Raw genomic sequence first — 25,703 nt, 5'->3', positions numbered from 1 at the left:
CCCGTATAGTTTGAGTCCAAATGCAGCCTCCCTGCAGTGTAGATGTTTCTTGCTATGCTATGACCCTGCTGGTTTAGGATATCTTCATGGTTTTTTTTATTTTTTTTCCTTTTTGGGTTTTAAGCCTTTTAATTTTTCCATTGTGTTGGTGCTATTTTGTGTTGTGTTGAGCATTCTTGTGTTTTTGTTCTCCGGACCAAGATCCTTTCACAGCTCCAGTGCTTGGGGTAGGGGTGGGGATGGAAAGAAGGGGACAAAATCCAGGGTCTAGCTAGCTAAACTTATCCTTGTCCAGTGTGCAGCTAGATCGTTACTGAAACCAGGAATTTTGAAAAATCACATGCAAATTAAGAGGAGCAGAAATAGATCTGTTCTGTAAATGATTAGAATCTGAGGCTCTTGAGTCACTCTTTTTCTCCTGAGGGGGGTATGGAGACCACCATGTTCTGGAGAAAACTTTGTGAGAACTGTGGTACCCCAAGTATGTGGTTGGTTCATGGGGGGGTGGAGACAGGGTATCTCCTGAAAGGCTTAATATGATTTGAGTATGAGCAAAGCTATAACTTCTTTAGCGTCCACAACAGACCAGTTCAGAACTTGTGATTTTTGTGCCCATAAACAATCTGTTGATCTACAGACACCAACCCACAGGTTCTGGACTGGTCTGATGGGACCAGAGGAAAGAAAATTAGTAGGTAAGACCTAATTTGTCCTCCCTTTATGTCCTCACCAGACCAGTCCAGAACCTGTGGGTTGTTGGTCAACCAGCAGATTGTCTATTGGCCCAAGACTGGAAGTTCTTCACTAATCTGTTGGAACTAAAGCAAAGAAAATGAGTAGGCAAGAACCAATTTCTCCTTGGTTTCCTGAAAACCTAGGTTCTTATGCAATGAGAGCATCTCCCTTGGGCTCTTGTAGAAAGCTTGGCTCTCTTGAAAACTTGGCAGTGCCGTCCCCTCCCCCAAAGACAGATGCTGTGAAGGTCTGGCCCATGGATGCGGGCAGTGCCTCATTCCATCGCTGGTGTGTCTTGTGCTTGTTTTATTTTACTTTTCTTACCCCTCCAGCCCCCTGCCGTGTCTGAAGAGGAATTGCAACTTCAGCTTGCCCTTAACTTGAGCAAAGAGGAGCACGACAAGGTAGCACTGTGAAAGAAGAAAATTGTCCACACCTAGTGGCAGTTCTCTCCTGGCTTCTCTCTTCCGATCTTTTGTTTCTGGTCGTAGACTGAGGTCCGGGACAGACTATAAACTCTGCTAACCAATCTTGTCTGTCTGTCTTGCTTTTTCACTGACAACTTGCCCCAAATATGGTGGGGGAAGGGGGGAGCAGAGCCAAATGACTCCAATCTGCTCATTACCTTAAGGAGAAAATTTGGAAAATTTAAGTAAAGAAGAATCCAATCTAACTATTTTGGGGGAAAAAAGTTTAGGAAATGTTTCTAAGAGTAAAAGTAGTCAGACCTGGCCATTACTTTTATTAAGTAGTATTTTGAGTCCAGAAAAATTTATGCTGAGAGCACGCTGAAGCTGATTTGAACTTTTTATCATTAAAGTTTTTTGTAAATTTTTACCTACCAAGTAACTCCTGATTCTAAATTGAGGACATTTCTTGTGTTGGGTGCAAATTAACCAGTTATTGTTTTGAAGGGCGTGGGGGGAGCAGTGGTGTAGTGCCGGGGGGGGGGCACCTTCACGGGGTGGAGGGGCCACCGGCGCTAGCGCCTCTGCACCCCCGCAAAACTCTTTAAATGTTCGCCAGCTCGAGCAGCAGCTTCTACTTGCTGTTCACCCCAGCATTGGCTCCCTTCTGACATCACTTCCTGGTCACGGGACCAGCGCAGAACATAAGAAGTTGCCGCTGCTGGGTCAGACCCAGTGGTCAATCGTGCCCAGCAGTCTGCTCCCGCGGTGGCCCCTAGGCCAAAGACCAGTGCCCTGAGACCAGCCCTACCTGCATACGTTCCAGTTCAGCAGGAATTTGTCTAACATTGTCTTGAATCCATGGAGGGTGTTTTCCCCTATAACAGCCTCTGGAAGAGCTTCCGGTTTTCTACCACTCTCTGGGTGAAGAAGAACTTCCTTACGTTTGTACAGAATCTATCCCCTTTTAACTTCAGAGAGTGCCCTCTCGTACTTCTCCCTACCTTGGAGAAGGTGAACACCTTGTCTTTATCTACTAAGTCTATTCCCTTCAGTATCTTGAATGTTTCTATCATGTCCCCTCTCAGTCTCCTCTTTTCAAGGGAGAAGAGGCCCAGTTTCTCTAATCTCTCATTGTAGGGCAACTCCTCCTCCATTTTAGTCGCTCTTCTCTGGACCCTTTCGAATAGTACCTTGTCTTTCTTCATGTATGGCGACCAGTGCTGGACGCAGTATTCCAGGTGAGGGACATCAGAAGGGAGCCAGTGCGAGCAGCGGATGGAAGATGTGCGCGCTGGGGAACATTTCAAGAGATACGCAGAGGGCGGGGGTGGCGCTCAAGCGGCAGGGAAGAGGGGGCATGCAGGGCACGGTGATGCTGGATGCCACATCCCCGGATGCCAACCTCCCTCGCTACACTACTGGGTGGGGGGGAGATTATTTAGTTGTATTGTTAACTCGGGAGTGAGCAGAGTTTTGGATTTTCTCCCCTCTTCCTCTGCAGCCAGCCCTCCAAGTCTAAGCAATCACTTTTATCCTTTCTCTTTGCAATTTGGACACTGGATGATCCTGTGAACCTTCTGTCATTCTCACGCCATTCCTTCACCTCTATAATTTTAATTTGCTGTCCTCCTCTTATCCCTTGTGTGCTGCGGTGTTTTGTACTTAATTGTGGGTAGGGATTCAAGATGTGAAACGGAAAGGGGTGGGCGGAGAATAGATGTCCCTGAAACAAATTATTTTCTCAGTTCCTTCTGGGTGGCTGCAGCGACTCTCCGATTGAGATCTGACTCGGTGTACTGGGGGGAAGTGTCCTTGCTCATATGGAGAGCTCGGATACAAAGATCAGGGCGTGTTCTGTCTGCAGCTGGTGGGAACATTGGATAATGACAACTCTTAAACAATGACCCATTGTAAGTGTCTATAGGCAGAACACTGCCTTGGTTTCAGATGCCGTTGCTGCTCTGCAGTAACTGAATGCGGGAGTATCAGGAAGCAACAAAGAAGAGCTGATATCTTATGGCAGTTCAGGTGGGTATATGACTAATTCCACTGTGTGCCCCCCTCCACCCCTGTAGCTTCTTGGCAGCTAAGACAGGTAAGAGAAAGTTCTGAATTTCTGACATCTGCATCGGGGGGGATACAGCCAAGTGCCAGCAGGAGAAACATGTCCCAAGAGAGGAAGCTCTTAAAAATCCAGAAAACCAAACTGGGAGATGCAGGGCGCAATAGGACCAATGGAAGGCAAAATTATTTTGAGAGCGAATCGCTTGAAAATGTTAACAATGAGGCCAAAGAAGCCCAAGCCACGGAGCTTGCTAGAACTCTGGGGCTTCTAACCATCTCGGTCCTCGCCCTAATAACCATGCATTTATTTACAAAGTCTGACAGGCCACACTATAGACAACTCTAGGCAGGTAACACAAAAGCAGCTGCATAATAAACAGATAAATAAAACTGTGAAAGGTTAAAACAAAAGAGAAGCCTAAAACAACGTAGAAAAACTAAAAATTAATATAAAATAAAAAAAAAAAACAACTCATGTACCAAAAAAGAAGGAAAATAGAAATCAGGGAAATAAACCATATCAAACCAAAGAGAATTCAATAATTCTTTTTATAAGCGCTTAAAATATTTATTGATTTAAAAACATTTTAAAAATAAGACAAGCTCATAGCTTAACCTTTTCTTATCGTGTGACCCGGATGACGGGACATTCCAAAAATGACATAGACATTGGACTAATAAAGAGCCAGAAACACAAAATATTTGAATTTACAGACTTATGACTTATTTACATTATGTTTACAATAGCCGTAAATGATAACGGTGAATAATACAAAACTTTGCTAAAATAATTACGATTGGAGCCAGCGTAACGTAAAATTTATTACGATAGGAAAAGGTTAAGGAGTGAATTCCTACCATCATAAATAAGACAGTTTTTGAATTTATATTGTTTAACAATTTCACCCTTATTCAACCATCCCACTTCAGAGGAAAATAATTTTAGTCAACTTGTCTCTTGACAGCCATACGGCAACATTCCCAAAGCCCTTTAAACCCCTGTGGGCTTCGGGGCAGTTAGCGCAGCGGCCTGCACTAAACGGCTTGGTCAAAGAGGCTTTTAGTCTGTTTTGATCTCTAAATGGGCTGCTTTGGGGGGACCCGGTTTACAAATATGGTTAATTTTATTTAATATACCGCCCTTTCTTATACAATAACAGAGCAGTTCACAAAATGTATAAAACATGTAATAAACTTATCTATTTCTCAAAAACAAATGTGCACACACACCAAAAAAAAAATTAGATTAAAATATAATTAGAATTAAAATTTAAAATATATATACACCGTATTTTCACGCATATAACGCGCATGATTATGCTCAGTTTGTAAAATCGTGTATAATGCGCGCGTTATATGCGTGAGCACGTTTTACAATTTTTTTTTTAACATTGCTGGTTCCCCCCCCCCGATGTCCGATTCAGCCCTGAAAGCCTGATGCCCCACCCCGAAGGACCGCTGGCCCCCCCACCCTGAAGGACCGCTCACACCCCCACCCCGAAGTCCGATTCATCCCCCAGCCCCCCCCACACCGTTTGCGTTGGAGAAGCAGCCTACCGTGGGTTCGCGATGCCAGTGAGCCCTGCTGCTTCCTCTGCCGGTGGTCCCGCCCCTTCTCTGATGTCAGAGAAAGGGCGGGACCGCAGCAGAGGAAGCAGCGCAGGGCTCAGAGAAGGGGTGCCGGCAGAGGAAGTAGCAGGGCTCACTGGCATCGCAAACCCACGGTAGGCTGCTTCTCCACCGCAAACGGTGCCGGGGGGGGGGCTGGGGGATGAATCGGACGTCGGGGGGGTGCGAGCGGTCCTTCAGGGTGGGGGTGCGAGCAGTCCTTCAGGGTGGGGGGGCCAGCGGTCCTTCGGGGTGGGGCATCAGGCTTTCAGGGTGGGGACAGGACTTCAAGGGGGGACAGGCAGCCCTTTAAGGGGGGACAGGACTTCAAGGAGGGCAGAAGGAGGTTTTAATTCAATGAGCAGCATGCGCGGTATACGCGTGTGCGCGCTATATATTTATTTACATAAATTTCTTTTTCCCACGCGCTATACCCGTGTGCGCGTTTTACACGGGTGCGCGTTATATGCGTGAAAATACGGGCTATATATATATATATATATATCTTTTTTTTTTTTTTTTTTTTAAATATTGCAGGCAACGGTGCTAGTAAATCCGAACCATATTTGAGCCATCCAACTGAATAGAAAAAACCTATACAAAGAGATACAATTTTAATAACATCCTAAATCTTAGCTATGTAGGTTCAGGACGTACTGAAGATGGAAGAGAATTTCAAAGAGACGGTGAAAGACAGAAAAACGCTCTTGGCAGGGAAAGGGTAGTTGACAATTTTCACAAAAGCCCAGTGAGCATCTTTGCCAAAAAACGGCTCATAGGAAATCCAGTTTCCACCAGTTCACTGGGCTAGTCAGTCATGTGTTCTCACTGCCATTCAAATAGACAGGAGCATGTGGTATCATCACTGCTCCCAGCGGTAACTGACTATAGGGACCTGCTTCCGAGAAATTTTAATACTTGAGATTGGAGCTAATTAGTTTATTTTTAAAAATTTATAAACCTCAACATCAAAGCGATGTACATGTATAAGAACAAATCAAATGTACATCATGCATAATTAACATTTACATATTGCAATTATCAAGCTGGAGATCTTGCATCCTCTTAGGGAAGATGCAGTGCCAAATTTATACAGTGTTCAGTCCATACTTAATTACAAAACTGTGTCAATGAACAGTTGAGTTTTCAAACGTTTCTTGAAGCATATACGATCTTTGGACAGTCTCATAACCCCGAGTTCCAGAGGTCTGCATCCAAAACATCATCTCTCTTTATTTTCTTGTGGTAGATTCTAGCTTCCTTAGCATTTACAAGCCTCATGCCACCCTCAGATCGTAACCTACAATTAGGATAGTAAACTTTCCAAAAGGTTTGGAAGCAATCTGGGGCAGAGGAATATACCACCTGATGCATATATGAAAGCACCTTGTGGAATATTTGCTGAGGGAACGGTAGCCAATAGGTGGACAGTGCCAGGCCCTTTCTCCTATGTAAGACAGTGAGTTTGCCGTTCTTGTCCATCTGCTACTTTTTTCTTTTTCCAGAGGTATGGAATAACTCCTTGTCGCCTCTATTCCCCCCCCCCCAGGAGGAGCGCATTCGGAGAGGAGACGACTTGAGGTTACAGATGGCTATTGAAGAGAGCCGGAAGGAAGTGACAGTGCCAGTCAAACCGGAAGAGGTATTGAGCACTCTTTACCCTATGGGAGAAGACACATTTCTCTCTCCCCTCCCCACCCCACCCCCAATTTCCAGTCAGTTAAATTGCTGATTTTCTCTTGGCAGTCTTCTTTGATGGACCTTGCCGATGTATTCCCTGTTCCGCCAGCTGTATCGACCTCAGACCCCTGGGGAGCTTCTGTTCCTCCCCCCACTACAGATCCCTGGGTAGCAACTGGGCCTGCCTCTACGCTTCCCGTAGCGGCAGATCCATGGGGAGGCCCTCCGGTCTCTAGCACAGCTAGCAACGATCCATGGGGTACCGGTGCAAAGCCCAGCCCTGCTCCCAGCGACCCATGGGGAGGCTCCCCTGCTGCCCCTGAACCTGGCGTCACACCAGACGCATGGAATCCGGCAGGTACGTTTCACCTGAGCTATAATCTCTTGTCTGTTCCTTCTTTGAAAATTATCAACACAAGAAGAGCCGATATTTTTTCAGTAACACCACCACAAACGTGGAATCACTTAACAGCTTTTGTTAAAGAAGAAACACGACTAGATAGATTTAAAAGTTCCCTTAAAAGTTTTCTTTTTAATTATGCTTTTGAGAGTTAAATTCAGTGATAAACGTCAGACCACAGTTACAAACCAGCCTTTCTTAGGCAGCCACCCTAAACTAAACTAAACCTTAAGCTTATATACCGTATCTTCTCTATAAGAATAGAGCTCGATACGGTTTACAGAAAATTAAAGAAAAAATACAATAGGGAATCCATCATAATTGTAGTTCCAGCCTCTTTTCTCAATTTTCCAGTCAGCGATCTTTGTTTTGGTACTGTTTGTGTTTTATCTTAACTTTTTAATGTAAATCGCCTAGAAATGTTTGTTTTATCAAATTTTAAATAAAACTTGGATCTAGGCCTGTGCTCTCTTCTTCCTCCAGCTCTATTGTTCTTCTTTGCTGTCTGGTTCTCCTGCTCGGATCCCTATTTATTCATCTGGTATTTTCTCTCCTTTCCTCACCCCTTAATAGCTCATTTCTTTGATGTAAGTTAAAGTCTAACCCGAAGCCTTTTTTCTCAGGAGGTGGTGGGGCCAGAGGAACCCCTGCCGGAGACCCATGGGCCTCAAGCTCAGAACCAGCCCCCCAGGGAAAAGCATCCACGGACCCCTGGTCGCCAGCTCCTTCATTCTCAGACCCTTGGGGTGGGTCTCCTTCCAAGCCAAGCACCAATGGGACCATAGGTGAGCTCAGTGTTCTGGAGAACAGGAGACAGATGGACTGGTAAAGCTGCATATGGGGTGGGGAGAGGTTTCAGTACTGGAGTAGTAGGGGTGGGATTTGACAAGGTCATTTATTAGGTAGAGAAAACAACCCATCGATCTAAAAACACTTTTGATTGTGAACTTGAGTGACACAGAATAAACCGGAATGGTGACGACAGATCAGCAGTCGCATCTGTTCCTTCTGTTGTCTATGACGTCTAGTCTGTCTACTTCTTTACTCACTCTTTACCTGCCACAGTTTTTCACCATGGGCAAGTAAGGTAGCGTGCTCTGCTCAGAAGATGGCGATGTGTCTGGCAGTGCTGGAATCCTGCTGTCTGTGGAGTGTTAAAGCCCTCACTCTTAACCTTCAGTGATAATTTCACTCAGGGAGGGGTTGTTTGTTCTTTCTACATAGCTAACAAATCTGCTTCAGCAACTTAGCATTTAACACTTGGGCTAGCTGTGAATTATGGATTCCTCGTTCTACGTTCCCTCCCCCCACCTTGGGTATTGCGGGCCAGAGCTTACTTTGCGTGACTTGGCTTTTAAGGGTGTTAATACTGCCCTTGTCTGCTGTTTGCATGCTCATGGGGACTTGCTTGGTTACAATTGCCAATTTCCATCCTGCCTCTCCTCAGCCAGCACCTCCTTGGAGCGGTTTGGGGATACCGCTGACCGGGATGAGTTTTCGGAGTTCGGCAGCCTGAGGACCAGCCTGCACCAGTCCGGCAGCAGCACAGGTTGGGGGCTGTGACCTCTCCTTGTTGCCAGTCTCTCCCTCCCCATACCTTATCCATCTTTGCCTGCATGCTGTATCCTTTCCTCCCCCGCATTGTCTGTCTTTTCGCTGTCTATTTTTGGAGGAGGAAAGGAAGAAAATGGCTGTTCAGGGTTTCAGTGGAGCTCAAGAAGGGTAGAAATTAATTATTTAAAAATACTTTTATCCTGTCTAATGATTGGGGGAGGGGGAGGTATATTTTACATTTTTCTTATTGGGGAAATAAGGAAGGAATGATGGGAGGGGAGGATAGTAATTTTATGTATTGTAAGATAAATCAGAAAGATTGTCAAGTGATGTGTTTAATTGTGTTGTTTTATTGTTTGTGCACTTGATGTAAGATTGAAAACGAATAAAGAATTTAAAAAAAAAAAAATACTTTTATCCCGCATATCCAAACAATTTATGTGGGTTACAGAAGTACGTGCACAAATCAATAAACAAACATAAAACAACACAATTTCTTTAAAAAAAAAAAAGCAAAAGCTAATGAGTCAACAGCTCAATTGAATAGATCTCCGTTTCCAAAAGCTTTCTGAAAAAAATAAGCCTTCAACGACTTGCGGAAGGATAATAGCACCGGAATCTGACAGGGAAAACTGCTTGAGTACCTGAATAAATGCATGTAAACCGTTTTGAACTCCCCTGGGAGAACGGTATAGAAAATCAAATAAATTAAAATATATATATATATTAATAGGTAAAGCGTTCCACATACCTGGTCCAGCAACTCTAAAAATTCTCGAAGGTATCGTGGTTTTGGCTACAGACTTCAATGAAGGAGTTCCCAACAAATATTGCGAATCCGACCTAAGCGGTCGAGAGAGCGTCTATTTGGGACACCAGAACACTGACTAACTTTGGCAGAACATCTTGAATGGCTTGAAACACTAGCACCAGGATCTTGTTTGGAAGTTTAAAGCCTCCTCACAGGCACTGGTTGATGTGTGTCAAAACTAGGGGTGATAAAAAAGGGAGGATGCCAATTCGTCCAGACCGGCACAGAAACGGATGAGTTTATGCACTTCTGCCAGCAGGTGGAGACTGATACTAACTTTTGGCTTCAGAACAAGTGGGCTCTGCAGTCCTTTTTACAATCGATGTTTCTCGGTCTCCAGCAGGTGGAGTGGTAAGATTGTGCAGTCTGTACCGAGGTTTGTTTGGGCCTATTGGGTCTGGTTAAGGAATTTTTCTGGTCCCTTTTACTGTCCAGATAGAGCTCTAAAGGGTCCTTCCGACCTCGGGGGTGCCACACTCAAAAGGCTTGAGTCCCTCCCCCCATTTCCCCCCACCTCCCCAGATTTTCTGTGTTTAGAGGAGCCTCAACTGTACGCCTGGTCACCTATACCGGCACAGACTCGGTTTAGAGTGCCTTGTGGGGGTCTGCTCTAACTTGAGACAGTTGGTGAGCTGTGAGTAGTTTAAAAAAAGACACATAAAAGGAGCATACAGTGGTCCTGAGGCCACCATTTTTGTACGGCATTGTGGAGTGTGGGTTTTGGGCGCTTTCATTAGCGCTTTAAAAAAAGCAGAACAAGTGCTTTTTATGTGGGTGCCGAGCAGTGGATGCAGCTGGCGGGTGCATGAAATGTTCTGGCCGCCTCGAGGGAGCCCCTGCTTCGGGAGTCGATTTCTCAGGGTCTCCACACGCACACCACTTTTTGGCGGGAAGTGGTGATGCCAGGGCTTCTTCTGCCACCCACACCAGGGTTTACTTATCTGCTGGCGGTCTGACTGAATCGGTGTTGTGGACCGCCGGGGAGGCAAGGGATTCCCTTACCAATGCAGCTGGGGCAGCTAGCTTTTTTTTTTTTTTTTTTGTAGCGGCAGGGTCAAATTTAGCCTCGGTGCCGTATATTATTTCAGGTGACAGTTCGTTGACGGCCCTTCCCTCCGTTTTGGCAAGAAGCACATCCATTTAGCCCATGGCTTCAGGCGACCTTCCTCCTATCTTAGAATGACAGGAACAGATCTTAAATGTGTCTTCTGCTCCTACTATGATTTCTGTATTGCTGCTGGGATTTTTTTGCCCTGATTGTATGTTAGCCATGTACAAGGCTTATTTACAGGTGGCTGGGGGTCCTGCTTCTGTCTTGGGGGTCTCGGGGTCTTTGGGGGGAGGGGTTACCTTCCACAGCCACCCTGTTCAGTCTCCTGCTACGGCTGCTTCTGTCCAGCCCCCTCAGCTATTGACCAAGCGGCCACGGGTGTCTTGGGACGAGGATTCTCTTCTGGTTGATCCTTTTTCTTGTTTCTTGTTCTTATGTTGGATCTTGGGGAGGACCTCCCAGATCTGTTAGGGGGGCCTGATGTTTTGGATGGAGACTTTTCAGAGACACCAGTTGGCGAGGACTTGTGCCCATTTTTCATTGGGAAGAGTTGCAGGAGCTCATTCTTCAGTTTTACACTTTGAAGCTGTGGACCCTCTTCTTAGAGGGATCTGGTCAGCATTCCGCTGTTTCCCTATTCACTCAGGATATTTGGGATGTTCAGTGGAAAGTTCCAGACGTGCCTTTAGGCCATTCCTGAGGGTGATAGAGATACCTTTAAGTCTCCTGTGGTCGATGCGGTGGTGTCGGCTGTTGCGCGCAGACTTATTGGGCCAGTGGAAGGTGGCTCGGCTCTGAGAGACACTCTGGACCGTAAAATGGAGGCTCTGCTTAAACAAAGTTTTGATGTAGCGGTTTGGTAGCCTGGGCTTGTTTCCGGTAGTCTGAGAGAGTTCTTGACTGTGAGTTGGCTGACTGGTCCTTAGTGGATCAGGAAGCTGCTAAGATTGAACTGGGAGCTTCTTATCTCTCTGCTGCCATGTATGATCTGTTGCGTGCTTCGGCCAAGTCCACGGCTCTCAGTGTAGCGGCCCGCTGTACCCTGTGGCTTTGAGGATGGTTGGGGGATGCAGCATCTTAAACTAAGCTCAGTAAGTTTCCCTTTTGGGGCTCCTTTCTCTTCAGGAAGGAGTTAGATAAGCTGGACTCTAAGATGCCTCGTCAGGCTTTGCGAGGTGATTCTACTTGGGGACGTTTGAGTGGCTGTCATAGATACTGCCCTGGCCGGGGTGTAACCTCTCTTCCTTCCAGAGGGCGTTTCATTCAACGCATGCAGCCCTATCGAGGGGGGGGGTAGCAACTTTTCTGGAGGCTTCGCTGCCGCCCATCCGTCCCAATGACTCCCTGCGGGTCCTTCCCCTGGTTCCAGTTGGAGCCTGGTTGCAGGAGTTTTATCAGGGATGGACAACGGGTCGGTGGGTCCTAGAGGTGATTCGGCACGGTTATGCTCTGGAGTTTCATGTCCTTTGCCAGATTGTTTCCTTTCCTCTCCTTGTTTGGGCAACTTGGAAGAAGAGGGGTATTTGGATAAGGTAATCTCCACTTTCTTAGGGTCTCGGAGAATTTCCATCTCTCGGGCTTGTATGTTTGGTGTCTTTTTGAAGAGTGGTGTCCCGTGCGTGGCGTGGTTCCCAGTCACGCTGCTTTGTCTCACATTCTGGAATTTCTGCAGGATGGCCTGGAGCGTGGCCTTGCGTGGTCTTCCTTCAGGTGCAGATTGCCACTTTGTCTTCCTTTCGCGGTCTCTTGCGTGGTAAGCATTTAGCCTCTTCTCCGGATGTGATTTGGTTCTTGAGAGCTGCAAAATTGATCCGGCCACCAGTTCAGCCATCGGTCAAGATAAGGAAATTGGGTCATTAGGGCATAGACAGGGGGTGGGTAAGCAAAGTGGGCAGACTTGATGGGCTGTAGCCCTTTTCTGCCATCATCTTCTATGTTTCTATGTTTCCTGTCTGGGATATCAGTCTAGTTCTCTCGATACTCATTTGTCCTCCATTTGAGCCTCTTGATGCCTGTACGTTGAAGGACCTTACTCTTAATGCGGCTTTCTTGGTGGTCATTAATTCCACGAACGCGTTTCAGAACTGCAAGCCTTCTCTTGTAGGCCACCTTTCCTGGAATTCCCCAAGGAGTGGGTCATGCTGCAGCCAATTCCCTCCTTCTGAAAGTGGTTTCGCCCTTTCATGTCAACTAGTCCGTAGTCCTTCCGGTCTTGGGTAGTGGGAGGGCTCATTGGAGCAGATGCAGTTGCGCAAGTTGGATGTCCGTAGGGTCCTGCACTCTTATGTTCGGCGGACCCAGGAGTTCCATAAGTTGGATCCACCCTTCCCTCTCACCACCTCACTGCCCTTCGGCACCCAGAAGAAACCTGTTCCGGAATTTTTCAAAGCTCATTCCACTCGGGGTCAAGCATCTTCTTGGGCTGAATCTTCTCTTATATCTCTGGTGGATATCTGTAAAGCTGCAGTTTAGCTTTCTCTCCATTCTTTTGTTCAGCACATCGGGACGCGGTATTCGGTGAGCATGTTCATGTGGTGGCCCTAAGGGGGGTCCCATCCGTTTCTGTTCTTGTCTGGAGAGACACTAAAGAGAAAGAAATTAGGTCTTTACCTGCTGATTTGCTTTCTTTTAATCCCTCCAGACCGGCACAGACCCCACCCTGTTGTTTTGTTCACTGTTTTTTCGCGAAGAGTACATTTTTTTTTTTCTGCTGAAGTTGGTTGTTTTAGATTGTTGGGGAGTTAACAGAGCAGCGCATTTGGTTCGGCTGGCGAACTGCGGGACATTTCTGAAAGGTTCTTGTTTTAATCAGTATCCAAGTGTTTTTCCTTTGTCTTCTCCATGTGTGTGTGGAGTTGGGAGGTTATTGTTTCAGCCTAGTTTTCTGCTTTTCTATAATAGGGCCTGAACAGCTCACTTCTACTGAAGCCAAAAGTTAGTATCTAAGTCTCCACCTGCTGGCAGAGGAGCATAAACACATCAGTTTCTGTGCCGGTCTGGAGGGACCAAAAGAGAAAATTAGCAGGTAAGGACCTAATGTCTCCTTTCTGTTCAGACACCAAGAATATAATTTGAGGTAGAGCAGTGATGGGGAGAAATGGTTTTTAGGTCATTGTGTTCTTGGGGGGATGGGGTTCCAGAGTTCTGATACCTGGTTTGCATTATTTTGTTTTTTAGATGTGTCTAGTAGTTTATGATGATCCGACTTAACAACATTAATCTGAGATATGAATCCAGTTCCCTTAGGCATGGCTTTCCTTCATCAAGCTGTTGTCTTGGAGGCAGCTGTTAGGGAACCTTTACCCCCCATCAGGAAGATGGTATTAAAAGGGGCCTCAGGGCATTCAGCTAGTCCACGCTCAGCCTCTAAACTAGGTTTCTCAACTCTGGCCTCAAGACATACCTAACCAGTCAGGCTTTATCGATCTCCACAGGAATTACACATATATGAGTTGCATACATACTATCTATTGTATGTAAATCTGTCATGCCTATTCACTGTGGGTATCCTGAACAACGGACTGGCCGGCTGCGTCCTGCAGACTGTTGAGAATCCTATTTTAAAACTTCCCAGAGAGATGCGATTCTCTAACTCGGCGCGAGTCAGTCTTCTCCTGGAGGCACATGTAGCTAGTTAGTTTTTCAGGGTTGTCATGATGCAAATTTCTCTCATGCCTGTTCAAGCATTGGGTTTTCAGTCTATGCAAAAATATCCTAGCAATAGAGACCAAAGAGAGCATCCAAAATGCCCAGAGCTCAAAAAAATTATTCCTCAGCATCCAACTAGATCAGTCCAGAACAAAAGGGTGTCTTGTCTGCTAACCAACAGATAGACACTCTATGATTTGCCCCTTAAGGGCTCTGTGTAGTATTTTTCTGTCTCCAGCAGATGGGGGTCACTTTACCATGCAGGTCCTGGAATGGCCCGTTCATACAGGCTCCTCATCCACTGCTTTCTAGTTGAGTTTTTACTTTTAATATTGCTGGGAAAAATATATATATTATACCTTTTTAAATGCATATTGTTTCTACATTTGTATTTGGTTTTTATTATAGTAGACCACCCCCTCCCCACTGATGAAATGTGACCACACGGGGCATGTTTTCTAACACTAAAGCTTGGAAATTTTACCTTTGGGTTCTTGTTTTTGCTGCTGTCTCTGTCTGTTATTGCAGTTCACCACCTTCTTCTGCTGGTTTGCTTTGCAACTACTCTATATCCTGTACAGAGTTTGAGTCTACCACAGGCAGACTGGCCCAAGTGTGTTCTCTTCTCTTGCCTGTGACTCTCCAGGGCCTGTTTGGCTGTTCCATGTACTCAACTTAGCTTCTGCATACTTTTTATTTTTTCTTTAATTGGGTGGGTTTTATCCTGGCCTATACTTCAAGTTTCAAGTTTATTAAAATATTTGTTATACCACTTATTCAAATTTCTAGGCGGTGTACAGCAATAAAAAAAGTAAGAGTTTTTGAAACAAAACGTTTAGGATTAAAATATTAAAAAAGACAGTGTTAATCTAATAGACGTTGACAAAGAGCACATAAGTTGACTACACACAGATGGGAAAAAGGGAAGAACTACAATATTTTAAATAAAGCGAACATTACGGGTAAAAACAAAAGGTGGGTAGAGAGACTGGCATTAATTTAGTCCTGAAAAGGACAGTTTTATCCGAAAGCATCCTTAAATAAAAAGGTTTTGAGGTTTGCCTTAAATTGCTTTTTTGAAGTTTCCATCCGTAAATGGTGAGGCAATGAGTTCCATAGGGTAGGCGTGGCGACGGCAAAATTATTAATTCTTAAAGTATTGATAAGTTTGAGAGATGGAACAACTAAGAGATTTTCTTTCATCTCAAATGTGTTCTGTTAAATTTCTTTCCCAGGTGAGCTAGACCTCCTAGCGGGGGAGGTCCCCATGACCAGGTCTTCTGGCGCAAAGAGCCCTGACTCTTTTGAGATGGCTGATATGAGCAGCTCATTGCCTGATGCCTCCAAACCCACCCGCAAGACCCCAGAGTCCTTCCTGGGGCCTAACGCTGCCTTGGTAGACCTGGATTCCCTCGTTTCCAAGCCAGGCTCTGCATCGATCCAGAACATCAAGACCTCCAACCCCTTCCTGGCGACAGGTAGGTGTGTCATGGTGAACCAGTTCTACTTTTTATACCATTTGGTCCTATTGTAGAAGGGTGAATCAGACATTAAAGGCAATTGTTAAATTACGCGATAACTAGAACAGAGCTAGCAAAATGTAACATATGTACTTGTACATTGCCTGTTGGAAAGTTTGTCCACACACAGTGCAGCACTCGACCTTTAGTCGTGTGGCAGCTACAAGGTCAGAAACTCGACCCCCAACTCTACAACCTATTGACCACAACCACAGACTACAAAATCTTCAAAAAAGAAATAAAAAACCTTCTATTCATAAAACATATAAAACCGAACTAACACAATCAGAAATGTCCCAAGCATCACCTGCAACTACTACATATGAACTTCTAATATCATGACAACTCAGATGTAATCCTTAACTCAAAGAAATGTACAAACTACTCCCTAAATACTTCTAATCTCCAGACAAACCATTTGTAATCCACCTTGAACCGCAAGGTAATGGCGGAATAGAAATCCCTAATGTAATGTGAACATGGACACTCCATTGCAAGATTTGCACCATGGAAGAGCAACGTGCAGTGTTTCAGTTTCTTTGGGCAGAGGGAGTAAAACCTGAGGAAATTCACCATCGGATATTGACTTGAGTGTGGACAGAGATACCACCATGAGTCAACTAAAGCTTTATGGGTGGGTAAAAAAGTTTAAAACGGGAAGAACGGGTGTAACCAATGAAGGTCGTTCTGGTCGTGCACACAAGAGCACATTGACATGGTTAGAGAAGACTTGGCGGATAACGATGTCTCGGTTGGCTGCAAATTTGGATATCGGCTATGGGACTGCATTTGCTGTAATGCTGAAAGTCTGCGCACGATGGGTTCCCAAACAGCTTATTGATCTGCACAAGCAAAAGCATGTGGCGGTTGAGACGGTTTGAAGAAGATCCGGGTATGCTGGAGAGAATTGCCACCGGCGACAAGACACGGGTGTATCACTGTGACCCGGAGAGCAAAAGACAAAGCATGATGAAGTGAAGGAAGCGGTGTTCGCCTGGCTTCGGGAGCAGTCGATAAAACTTTACTCTGCTGGAATGCAGTTAGTTGAACGATAACAACAAGTGCGTCGTCTTGCATGGGGACTATGAGGAAAAGTGATATGTTCAATCGCTCACAGTTATTTCCATTAAAGCCACTGAATGTATTTTGCCTTTAATTTTTGATTTACCCTCATACTATTGAGATTAACCGTGGCATATAAATTCATGTACCCAACATATGTCTGGAGTTGAGAAGGGGGGTGCAAACATTTTGTGGGTTTTTTTTCCATTTCTGCTTTGGATGCTTAACCCTTTCAGGACCAAGGGACATATTTGTCCCATAACTTTAAAATCCTATAAATTTTGATTGGGATAGTCTACAGTTCTAAATTTGATATGTACGGATTCCATATGATACTGCCTTTATGTAAACAAACTGGTTCCGACATTCATTCATTAGCGTCGTTGCCAGATTGACGAGAAGATTCACTTGCCACACTGTCCATAAGCCAGAAGTTTGATTTTTAAAAAAAAAAAAAAATGATATTTCACAAAAAAATCAATTTTTTGGCATCTACAAGCCCTTTTTACCATAAAAATGTCGTCAAAACCACAAAATTTGGCCTACGATCCTTATGGTCCTGAAAGGGTTAAGTGAAGTGAGGAAAGTGTTTAACAACTAAATGGCTATTAGGATATTTATGTAGTAGAGAATGAAACGGTGGATGTTCCCCGCGGCTAGCCGCGGGAAACCTGCCAAAACAGTGGAGGGGGGAAAGGTGCTCACTGTAGGTACGGGGACAAGGCCATCCACTACCCCGTGGAGTGGTGAATGGCCTGGTCCCCACAGTTAAGGGAGGGAATGCGCGTGGTCCCCTCCCTCCTTCCTACCCATCTGAATCTATCTCCCTCCCTCCCCCCTTACCTTCACGGCACGTTTTAAGGTTTGAGACTTGTTGAAAGCTGCCGGAGCGCATGTGCAGTCGCGTGCGTGTATGGGCTTCTCCTCTGACGCAACTTCCACCTACACACGCACGCAACGGCACGAACACTCCGGCGGCTTTCAAGAAGCTACTCAAACCTTAAAACCGCGCCGCAAAGGTGAGGGAGATGCACGGGCTGCACAAGGGGTGCCGAAGGGCAGTGAGGTGGTGAGAGGGAAGGGTGGATGCTTTGGGGACGGGGTGGTGAAGGGGACGGCGGGGACGGTGGTCCGGTGACGGGGACAGATTTTTTCCCCGTGTCATTCTCTAGTATGTAGCCAATGTGTAAACAAAAGTAAACATGAGCCTGTATAAATTGGAAGTAAACATGAGCCAAAGTCTCTGTGTGAACTTGCTACCTTGTCAACCTAGGACCCCTGATGAAGGCGTGTTAACCGAAACACGGACCGTGTCGGGTCCCTTGGTTTGTTTAAAGGTGGCAACATTAACCGCAATCAATAATTGATATAATAAACATAGCCTGCATCTTGTACGTTTGTCTGCAGATTTTCTTTGTTTTTCCTTTGTGTTGTTTCTTCCTCACTGCAGATTGTGTTGGATTTCCTTTTTGGTTTTCATTCTGTATTTTTTTTTTCCACCAATGTATATAAATTGTTAAATAAACTCGTGCCCATATCTTGAATATGTCCACTTAGGATTAACAGTTCTCTCTATGTTCTTTGATCTCTTTGCAGGTGGGAGCACGTCATCCACCACAAACCCCTTCCAGCCCTCCCAGCAGCCCACTCTCACTCTGAACCAGCTCCGTGCTAGCCCAGTAATGAACGTGGGGCAGCCCGTCACGCCAGCTGGTGTTCCACCTGCCACCACCACCACCACCACAATTGCCACGCCTTTTGGCTCCGCTTCTCCCTTGGTTTCTGTCTCGCCTGTGGCTCCCGGGATGCCCCTGGCTTCTATCTCACCAATGCCTCCGATGCAGGGCATGGCCCAAGGGGTGTCTGCCACGGGGTTGCCTGTCGTGATGCCACCTCGGCAGCTAGTGCAACAGCCTCTGATTCCCAGCAACTCCTTGGCCCCTGCCAGCACTAACCCTTTTCTGCTATAATGAAGCTTCCGCAGGGGGAGGAGCAAGAGGCGGCGATAATGGCATTGGTAGGGGAGCTAGTGGGAGAGGGACCGAGGGCTTCAAGGTGGAGAGAGATTGTTGAATCCCATCCCTTCCCTGTTCTCTAACGCCAGAGGAACCTCACAAAATGATTGAATGAACCCAGTGAGACTGTCGTTTCCAGCAGTGCTCTGTCAGTCTATTCATCTCCTCCTCCCCCTTCCAGATTAGCATGGGTTTTCAAGAGAGACAGACGAGAAGAGAATTTTGAGGAGCTGGGTTTGTAAGATATGGGGAAATTGTGAGGGAAGGGGAATCGAAACCTCAAGGCTCTTCTCCTCAGAGCCGTTTTTACTCAGAAAGGCAATGTTAACCCTTGGGCTATTCTTCCATGCTTTTTTCCCCAGATGGGTGGGGGTGACGTTAGAGCGACAGGTACCACGAGTGTGCTCTGCCACACTGCTGGTTATGTATGTTTTCATTGCACAAGGGAAGTTAAGGCAAATGGGGCTCAAGGTCTGGACTTACGCTGAAAACGGGGGCAATCCACTGTGCTCTGGGAACTAAGCTCAATTTCCCCTCCCCCCCCTTTCTATGGCGTTTGGAAGGGTGAGTGAGGAGAGCGGCCTCCTAGACCACATTTCCTTGTCCATTGCAGTAATGGCGCAAGTGAACTGCACCTCTTTGGGGGTGGGAGGAGGGGGGAGACAAAAGTTTGGGATAGGGCTGTGGGAGTTTGTCATACAACTTGCACCCTGAAATTGTGTGAAGATTGGTTGCTCTTACAAGGTGAGTCATCACTATCCTTAGCCAGATCAAATTGCTCATCCCAAATCCTTGAATCGCACCTCCAGTATTAGCTTAAGCAAAGTTTCTTGCCACTTTCATCAACTTTTTTTTTTTTTTTTTCCTTAGCCCATTCCTTTATGTTGGCAGGAGAGATTCTAGAAGTGGATCAAGCCCTTCCCAACTTAATTTCCACCTGTTTTACCCTAAAGCAAGGGAGAGGGATGCTGGGGCCTCTTACTGGCCCATATAATCAAGAGTGAAAATCCCAAATGCAACACTAGTCCATATTCAGGGAGAGGGAGATGAGGTGGATCAAGGAATGTCTCTGGGACTTAAACTTCTCTACAATGAATCACTTCTGCCTTTCTATCACTAAGAGATTCACTCCTGCCCCCAATCCAGTATACCCATCACCATTTGGCCAAAAAACGGCTTCAACCTGGTTTTCGATGAACCCAATGTTGAATGCATGTTTTTCATATGATCATGTAAGCCTAGCTTTACAATGATTGTCCTGTAGTGCCAACTTACAAGGGCCCTCTGCTATGCCATATGTGTTTTTTTTAACGGTTTGGCTCGTAGCCATCCTTGTTGGTGTGAGGGGTGAAGGAACATGTAGACCCCAAAGGGGAATGCCTCGCTTCTGGCACAGAGGAGATCTCCAGTCTGTGATCCTGTAGTTTATGAGCTCTGGAGTTGCTTTCTCTTCTGTACACCGTCATGCGGCCAATTTCTATCATAATGATTTTTGTCTCTGAGAAGCTGGCTGTCCTCGCAGTGTTGTAACTACGTTTATGGGTGGGGCACGGCTTGCAGTGAAATTTGATGGTAAAGAAGGCAGTTAGTTCTAAGATACCATTTCAGCTTTTTTTGTGGATCCACTGGGGTTTTCTTGCCCTAAGTCACCTTCCAGGGATTCTGATGGCTGTGTTAAGCAGATTCAGAATTGTGTACGGTACTCTGAAGAATTTCTCCTATTTTTTTGTCATTCAGTATGGAAATCCTGGTAGAATTCTCCTTTGAGACGCTTTGGAGCCCCTGCAGCGCTTTACTGGTTGGTGTCATGTGATGTTTGAAAATCTAAGTGGTCTCTTCAGCCCTGAAATCTTTCTCTTGCTTTGTCTCTTTTTTACGTTTTGCCGTTATGTGTAGGATATGGCCAGTCCTATTCTCATTGCTTCACTACAAGACTCATGTAGCATCCTGAGACCATGCCACTGATGGCTTTTTGCACAGTCATCGTAATTCTTCACTGGGACTTGCAGCTCTATTCTTAGCACTACAAGAAGAAATGGTCTAATCTGTGTCGTGGGAGCCTCCAGTAGAGTTTCTAAATGGGCAGAGAGCTGACCTTGAGAACTCCAAGCTCTGTCCAGTTGGCAAAACCATGCTAGGAAATTCCACAAGCCTCTCAAGTCGAACATTGTGAATAAATTCAGTGACCAAACATTTTAAAACACACTCAAGGGGCCAAAAGGAAGACTGAACGAGCTGGAGACGGCGGACATGAGCGTCTTCAGTGTTGAAGATAATTTACTACTTGACTCCTGGGACGGTGGGGATGGAGGGAACCATTTGCGGGACATCAAAGTCTGAGCCAGATTCTTACCTCTATCTTGAATCTTCTGTCACAGAAACTTGTAAACACTGATACTGTCAGATGGAAGGAGAGGTCCTTTTTCATAAGAGACGGCCTCTTGGATTGAACGAATAACATTTGGACTTAACACTTGTTGAAGAGCTTCTGTTCACGCTTGGGAAAGAATGGGGAATGAAATTTGAAGCATTTTCTCATAACACAATTGTTCAAAGGGATTAACTGGTGCATCTTTTCATATGTCAGCTGTGCTCTTTATAGTGTGTTCTCTGTTTTGGTGTCCTGTGATAGTCTTGGGTCCCTCTTGAATTGTTTGGCTGATTTTCTGTAAAGATTTCTCCTGACCAGTAGTTTAATTGATGCTGAACTTGGGTGAGTTATGTCTAAACCAGTGATGGACACTTTCTTGTTTACTGGGACCTTGAGGAGTAGAACTGATGAATTGATTGGGGGGGGGGGAGGGCTTCATTTGGTTAAAGGTTAAATTTTGAGACCAGAAGGTTATTGGAACTGCAACCAAAGAGGTTAGCACTGCGGAGCAGGCCCATCTTCTGCGAGTTCAGAGTGGCTGGAGAAATCTTGAGAAAAACTAAGCCCCCAATGTTAGGAGGGATCCATTGAGAGGACAGTTAATGTGGAACCGGTACCCTCCCTGCTTCCTCCCTCCCCTCCCTTCAATTCATGTCCCATGGCATAACCACTAGTGCAATGTAGCACTTTTTCATGACTAGAGACCACATGGCTTGAATTAATAAGTACGTGTTGAAAGATGTCCCTTGAGTAAGAGAGGTGGGAGAAACCGTTACTCCTAAATGTCTTGCTTAGGTGGATAAGTTACCCCGAAGAGATGGGAGAGGAGGAAGAAAGAAAGAAAGAGTTATTAACTAGCTGTGAGAATGCCTTAAATGTGTTTAGGAGATCCTCGCATGTCGGCAGTCCAGAAAGGAGGTTTAAATAAGCCAGTGCCAGAAGGAATCGGTGACTCTTCTTTGCACTTTATCTGGCCGAAATTTTGTTTGTAATATCGGCATGAGATGTCATTGATGCCAGCGCGCTGGAGTCCCTGTTGCTGGATTCCACTCCCCCTGCCCCTCTCCCAGCCCCGAAACTTCCATGGTGGAACGAAGAGTCCTTATGCACTCACTGTCGCTATGGACGCTTGGCACACCACCCTTTTTCTCGCTGTCTTTTCACCTCTCAGTGAGCCGAGGTTTGCTTAGCTCACCCTACACCTTCCTTACTGGTGACAGCTATGGATGGTGACCAGCCCGTTAGTCAACAGCTCCAAGAGATGTGATCTAAAGGTCCTGTAAAACACAGCAGCGGCACATGTCATTTTTTTTGGGAAAGGGACTGGGGAAGAGGGGACGGGCAGAGGCAGAAGGGGGCTGAACAGCTCAGCGAAAACATGAAAAATTGAAATCAGTGTTCTGGATGGTAATCTCGAAGAAAAAAAAAAAAAAGCAGAGATCATACTAATGTGATTTTTGATTTTATCTGTTCAATGTACTTCTATGCATATAAGTGAATTAAAAATGAACTGACGTCTACTATGATGGTCCCGTTGGCTCTTTCTGATGCACCCCTGGTGTGGCTTTGAATTGTTGACAGGTCTAGTTCTTGCAGAGTTATGGGGACATTTCATGATGGCATATGTACCCTGGGCACTCTGTACTGCCCTGGATTGCTGTGCCAGGGTTCAGTGCCTCTACTCTGACATAACAACACAGTAAATATAGCAGAAATAGACCTGAATGGTCCATTCTGTCTAATAGTCACACTCGTACAGTATATTCATGGTTAAATTGTCTTTTCTTTAATATTTCTGGGCAATAGACCCTAGAAGTCCACCCGCTACTGTCTTTAGGTTCCCACTGCTGGATTTGCCATCAAAGCCCACTCCAGCCTGTCCTAACCAGCCTGCCACTGAAGTTTCTATCAAAGCCCTCCCCAGCTCATCCTAAACCAAATCACCATATATGGGATGCCCAGTACCAGCCTTAGTTTGTTTTATACCATGCATTTTCTAATTAGAAATCGTCTTGTGTTCGTCCCACACTTTTTTGAACTCCGTCACTGTTTTCATCTCTGCCGCCTCCCTCAGGAAGACATTCCAGGCATCCGCCACCCTCTCTGTGAAAAAGAATTTCCTAACTTTACTCCTTAAGTCTGCCAGCCCCACAACCTCAATCTATGCCCTCTAGTTTACCATTTTCCTAACTCTGGGAAAGATTTGTTTCTATATTAATACTTTCAAGTATTTAAACATCTGTATCATATCTATGACACAGATGTTTAAATACACACACACATACATGTATCATATCTCCCCTGTCCTCTAGAGTGTGTGTGCACATATACATACATATGACAAAGCGGTCCAGACATATATGTGTGTGCGTATATATATATATATATATATATGTATGTATGTATGTATATATATATATATATATAAACATCTGTATCATATCTCCCCTGTCCTCTAGAGTATGTGTGTGTGTGTGTATATATATATATAATGGTAAAACTAGAGGGCATAGATTGAGGTCTTCCAATCTCTTCTTTTACTTCTTTGGCACAAGCCCCATACCATTTTCATCGCTTTTCTCTGGACCGCTTTGTCATTTTACAACTTTAGCCAGATATGGTCTTCAAAACTGACCACTGAAGACATTTAGTTCTTGGGTGTAGTAGGATTTCTGTATGTCTTTTAACTGAAATTTTGATGTGCCAGAGGCTGTGCACAGAGAATCCTTGGTGGCAGTGCAGTTAAGGATAAAGCCAGGCATAGGCAGAGTGAAATAGAGTAGATCCTGGGCTTGAGGCGTTTTATTGGGGGTGGAGGGGGGTGAGATATATATCCTGGGATGGGCACAGTGGTGGGGGAGGGGGGATAAGGGTGGTGTCTCTCAAACTTTACGAGCCATGACATACTGAACTGACAGCTGCAGCTTGGCACCGGGAAGCGCGTGGACATCGCCATGATGGCATCACGCACATGCATGGAGGCCCTCCAGATGGGGGCCCTGAGCCGCTAGTTGGGGGGTCCTGAAAAAAAGACACGCAGGGAGGAGAGGTGTCGGCTGACTGCCTACAGGATGTGCTGCTCACCACAAGAAGCATGTCCTGGAAGCAGTCAGCCGACGCTGGCGCCTCTCCTTCCCAGCATCTGGTGGCACACCTGAAATCTTGCAGGGCATACTAGTGTGGCACGGCACACAGTTTGTGATACATTGGTGCATAGATTAGGTAGGATCTACAGTATTAGAGGAAAAGGGAAGCCAGAAGACTCTACATTTAAAAACACAAATTTAAATGGCAAAGTTGCAGCTTATCCTGCCACACATGTCCAGACAAATGGGTTTGTCATTTTGTTAGCAGATGGCAGCAATGATATCGAAGCTACAGTAATATTCCTCTTCCAATAAACTGTGGCACTTGCAGTTCTGGTCCAATAGGATTGAGCCTTCAGCCTGTCCAGGTTCTGCAGGTTAAGCACTGAACTGGCCGGCCCATCTCCCAGGACAGCAGTTTGTTGGTTGTCTCCCTCGGTCAAAGAGACTGGTCCTGGTGTGACAGGTTTATAAGGTTCCTCTTCCCTGGTTGAACTTTTCTGTACTCGGAAGGCAGTAGTCTTGGGGCTGAGCCACCGACAGGTTTCTTGGAGCTGCATCTTGCAGTCACTTTCCCCCAGTTGAGTGAGTAGGTAGCCTTTTTCTCTTGGGTTAGTGTGGCTTCTAGGCCTGGCATAGTGACTTTTAGATGAGGTGAAGTGGAGGGGTAGGGGAAGGTGTGGTAGCCTTGGGTGAATTAGGTTGTTGGACTTTTGTCCTCTGGACTAGAGAATGACACAGGGGCAAATTTTTTCCATCCCTGTGGGAACTCATTTTCCTGCCCCATCCCTGCAAGTTCCGTCCTCATCTGCACAAGCCTCAAACCCTTTAAAATCCTAAGTGTTCAAGGTTTGTGCAGTTAAGGCAGAGCTTACAGGAATGGGATAGGGACAGAGTCCAAACTTGGGGGGATGGGGAAATTTAGTTTCTGCGGGAATGGGGACAAATTTGTCCCCATGTTATTCTCTACTCTGAACCCATGGAGAGGGGGGGGGGTGCAGTGGAGGCATTGCATGCAAATAACTCATGAATTTTCACTGGATATCCTGAAAACCTGACTGGTTGGGATGCCCCCAGGACTAATATTGGGATTCACTGCCATAACTACCGTATTTGCCGGCGTATAAGACGACTTTTCAGTACCTTAAAATCCTCCCCAAAGTCGGGGGTCGTCTTATACGCCGGGTACTGTTTACATGCCCTTACTTTACATGCCCTAACATCTCCTTCCTTACCTCCTTACGGTGCTTACGGTACTAGTAAACCTGCCGGGACATCAGCGGGGCCGTGGCGGGACATCAGTGTGACAAGGGTGCCAGCTCCTTCATCCTGCGCAGCGGGAAGCAGCGGCGCTCTGGCCCCACCCCTTTTCTCTTGACTACGTCTCTCGCACATGCGGCCGTGTGTGGAGTCTAGCCCTTAAGGAAGTTGCGGGGGCGAACAGGAGGCTTTTGAAGGCTTTTAAAGGGAAACTGTCATGCCAGCAAACTTGCTAGGGACTTGCCCGGCACTTGCTCTCTCCCTCTATGTGTTATCTTCCTTCTATCATTGGCAGTTTCAGTTTGGTTAACAGTTTAGAAAACAAATAGCATGGCAGCTCCCATGGGTTTATTGTTCTATTCAGCTTTAGTGAATTAATTAAAATTGTTGAAATAAATTCTGATGTTCTTTTAAGTTTTATTTGTTGT

At 45.7% G+C, this 25,703-nt stretch overlaps 1 protein-coding gene across 5 annotated transcripts in view; it reads left to right on the top strand.

The window, feature by feature from the left end:
- The window catches only part of EPN1 (epsin 1), a 60,688-nt gene extending 38,238 nt beyond the window's left edge, over window positions 1-22,450 (top strand). For 2 of the 5 annotated variants that reach the window (XM_033960627.1, XM_033960628.1), the window contains exons 5-11: window positions 1,068-1,139; window positions 6,367-6,459; window positions 6,564-6,855; window positions 7,521-7,682; window positions 8,345-8,446; window positions 15,197-15,439; window positions 18,140-22,450. In XM_033960627.1, coding sequence (XP_033816518.1) covers window positions 1,068-1,139; window positions 6,367-6,459; window positions 6,564-6,855; window positions 7,521-7,682; window positions 8,345-8,446; window positions 15,197-15,439; window positions 18,140-18,513 — 1,338 coding nt within the window. In that variant the 3' untranslated portion in view covers window positions 18,514-22,450. The remainder of the gene's footprint in view (window positions 1-1,067; window positions 1,140-6,366; window positions 6,460-6,563; window positions 6,856-7,520; window positions 7,683-8,344; window positions 8,447-15,196; window positions 15,440-18,139) is intronic. The other 3 variants (XM_033960629.1, XM_033960630.1, XM_033960631.1) reach the window with 3 other exon arrangements.
- The last annotated feature ends 3,253 nt before the right edge of the window (window positions 22,451-25,703 follow it).

The sequence above is a fragment of the Geotrypetes seraphini genome, chromosome 10 (assembly GCF_902459505.1).
Source record: "Geotrypetes seraphini chromosome 10, aGeoSer1.1, whole genome shotgun sequence".
NCBI lineage: Eukaryota > Metazoa > Chordata > Amphibia > Gymnophiona > Dermophiidae > Geotrypetes > Geotrypetes seraphini.
Note: the sequence above shows the minus strand (reverse complement) of the source record. Positions and strands in the feature narration are given on the sequence as shown.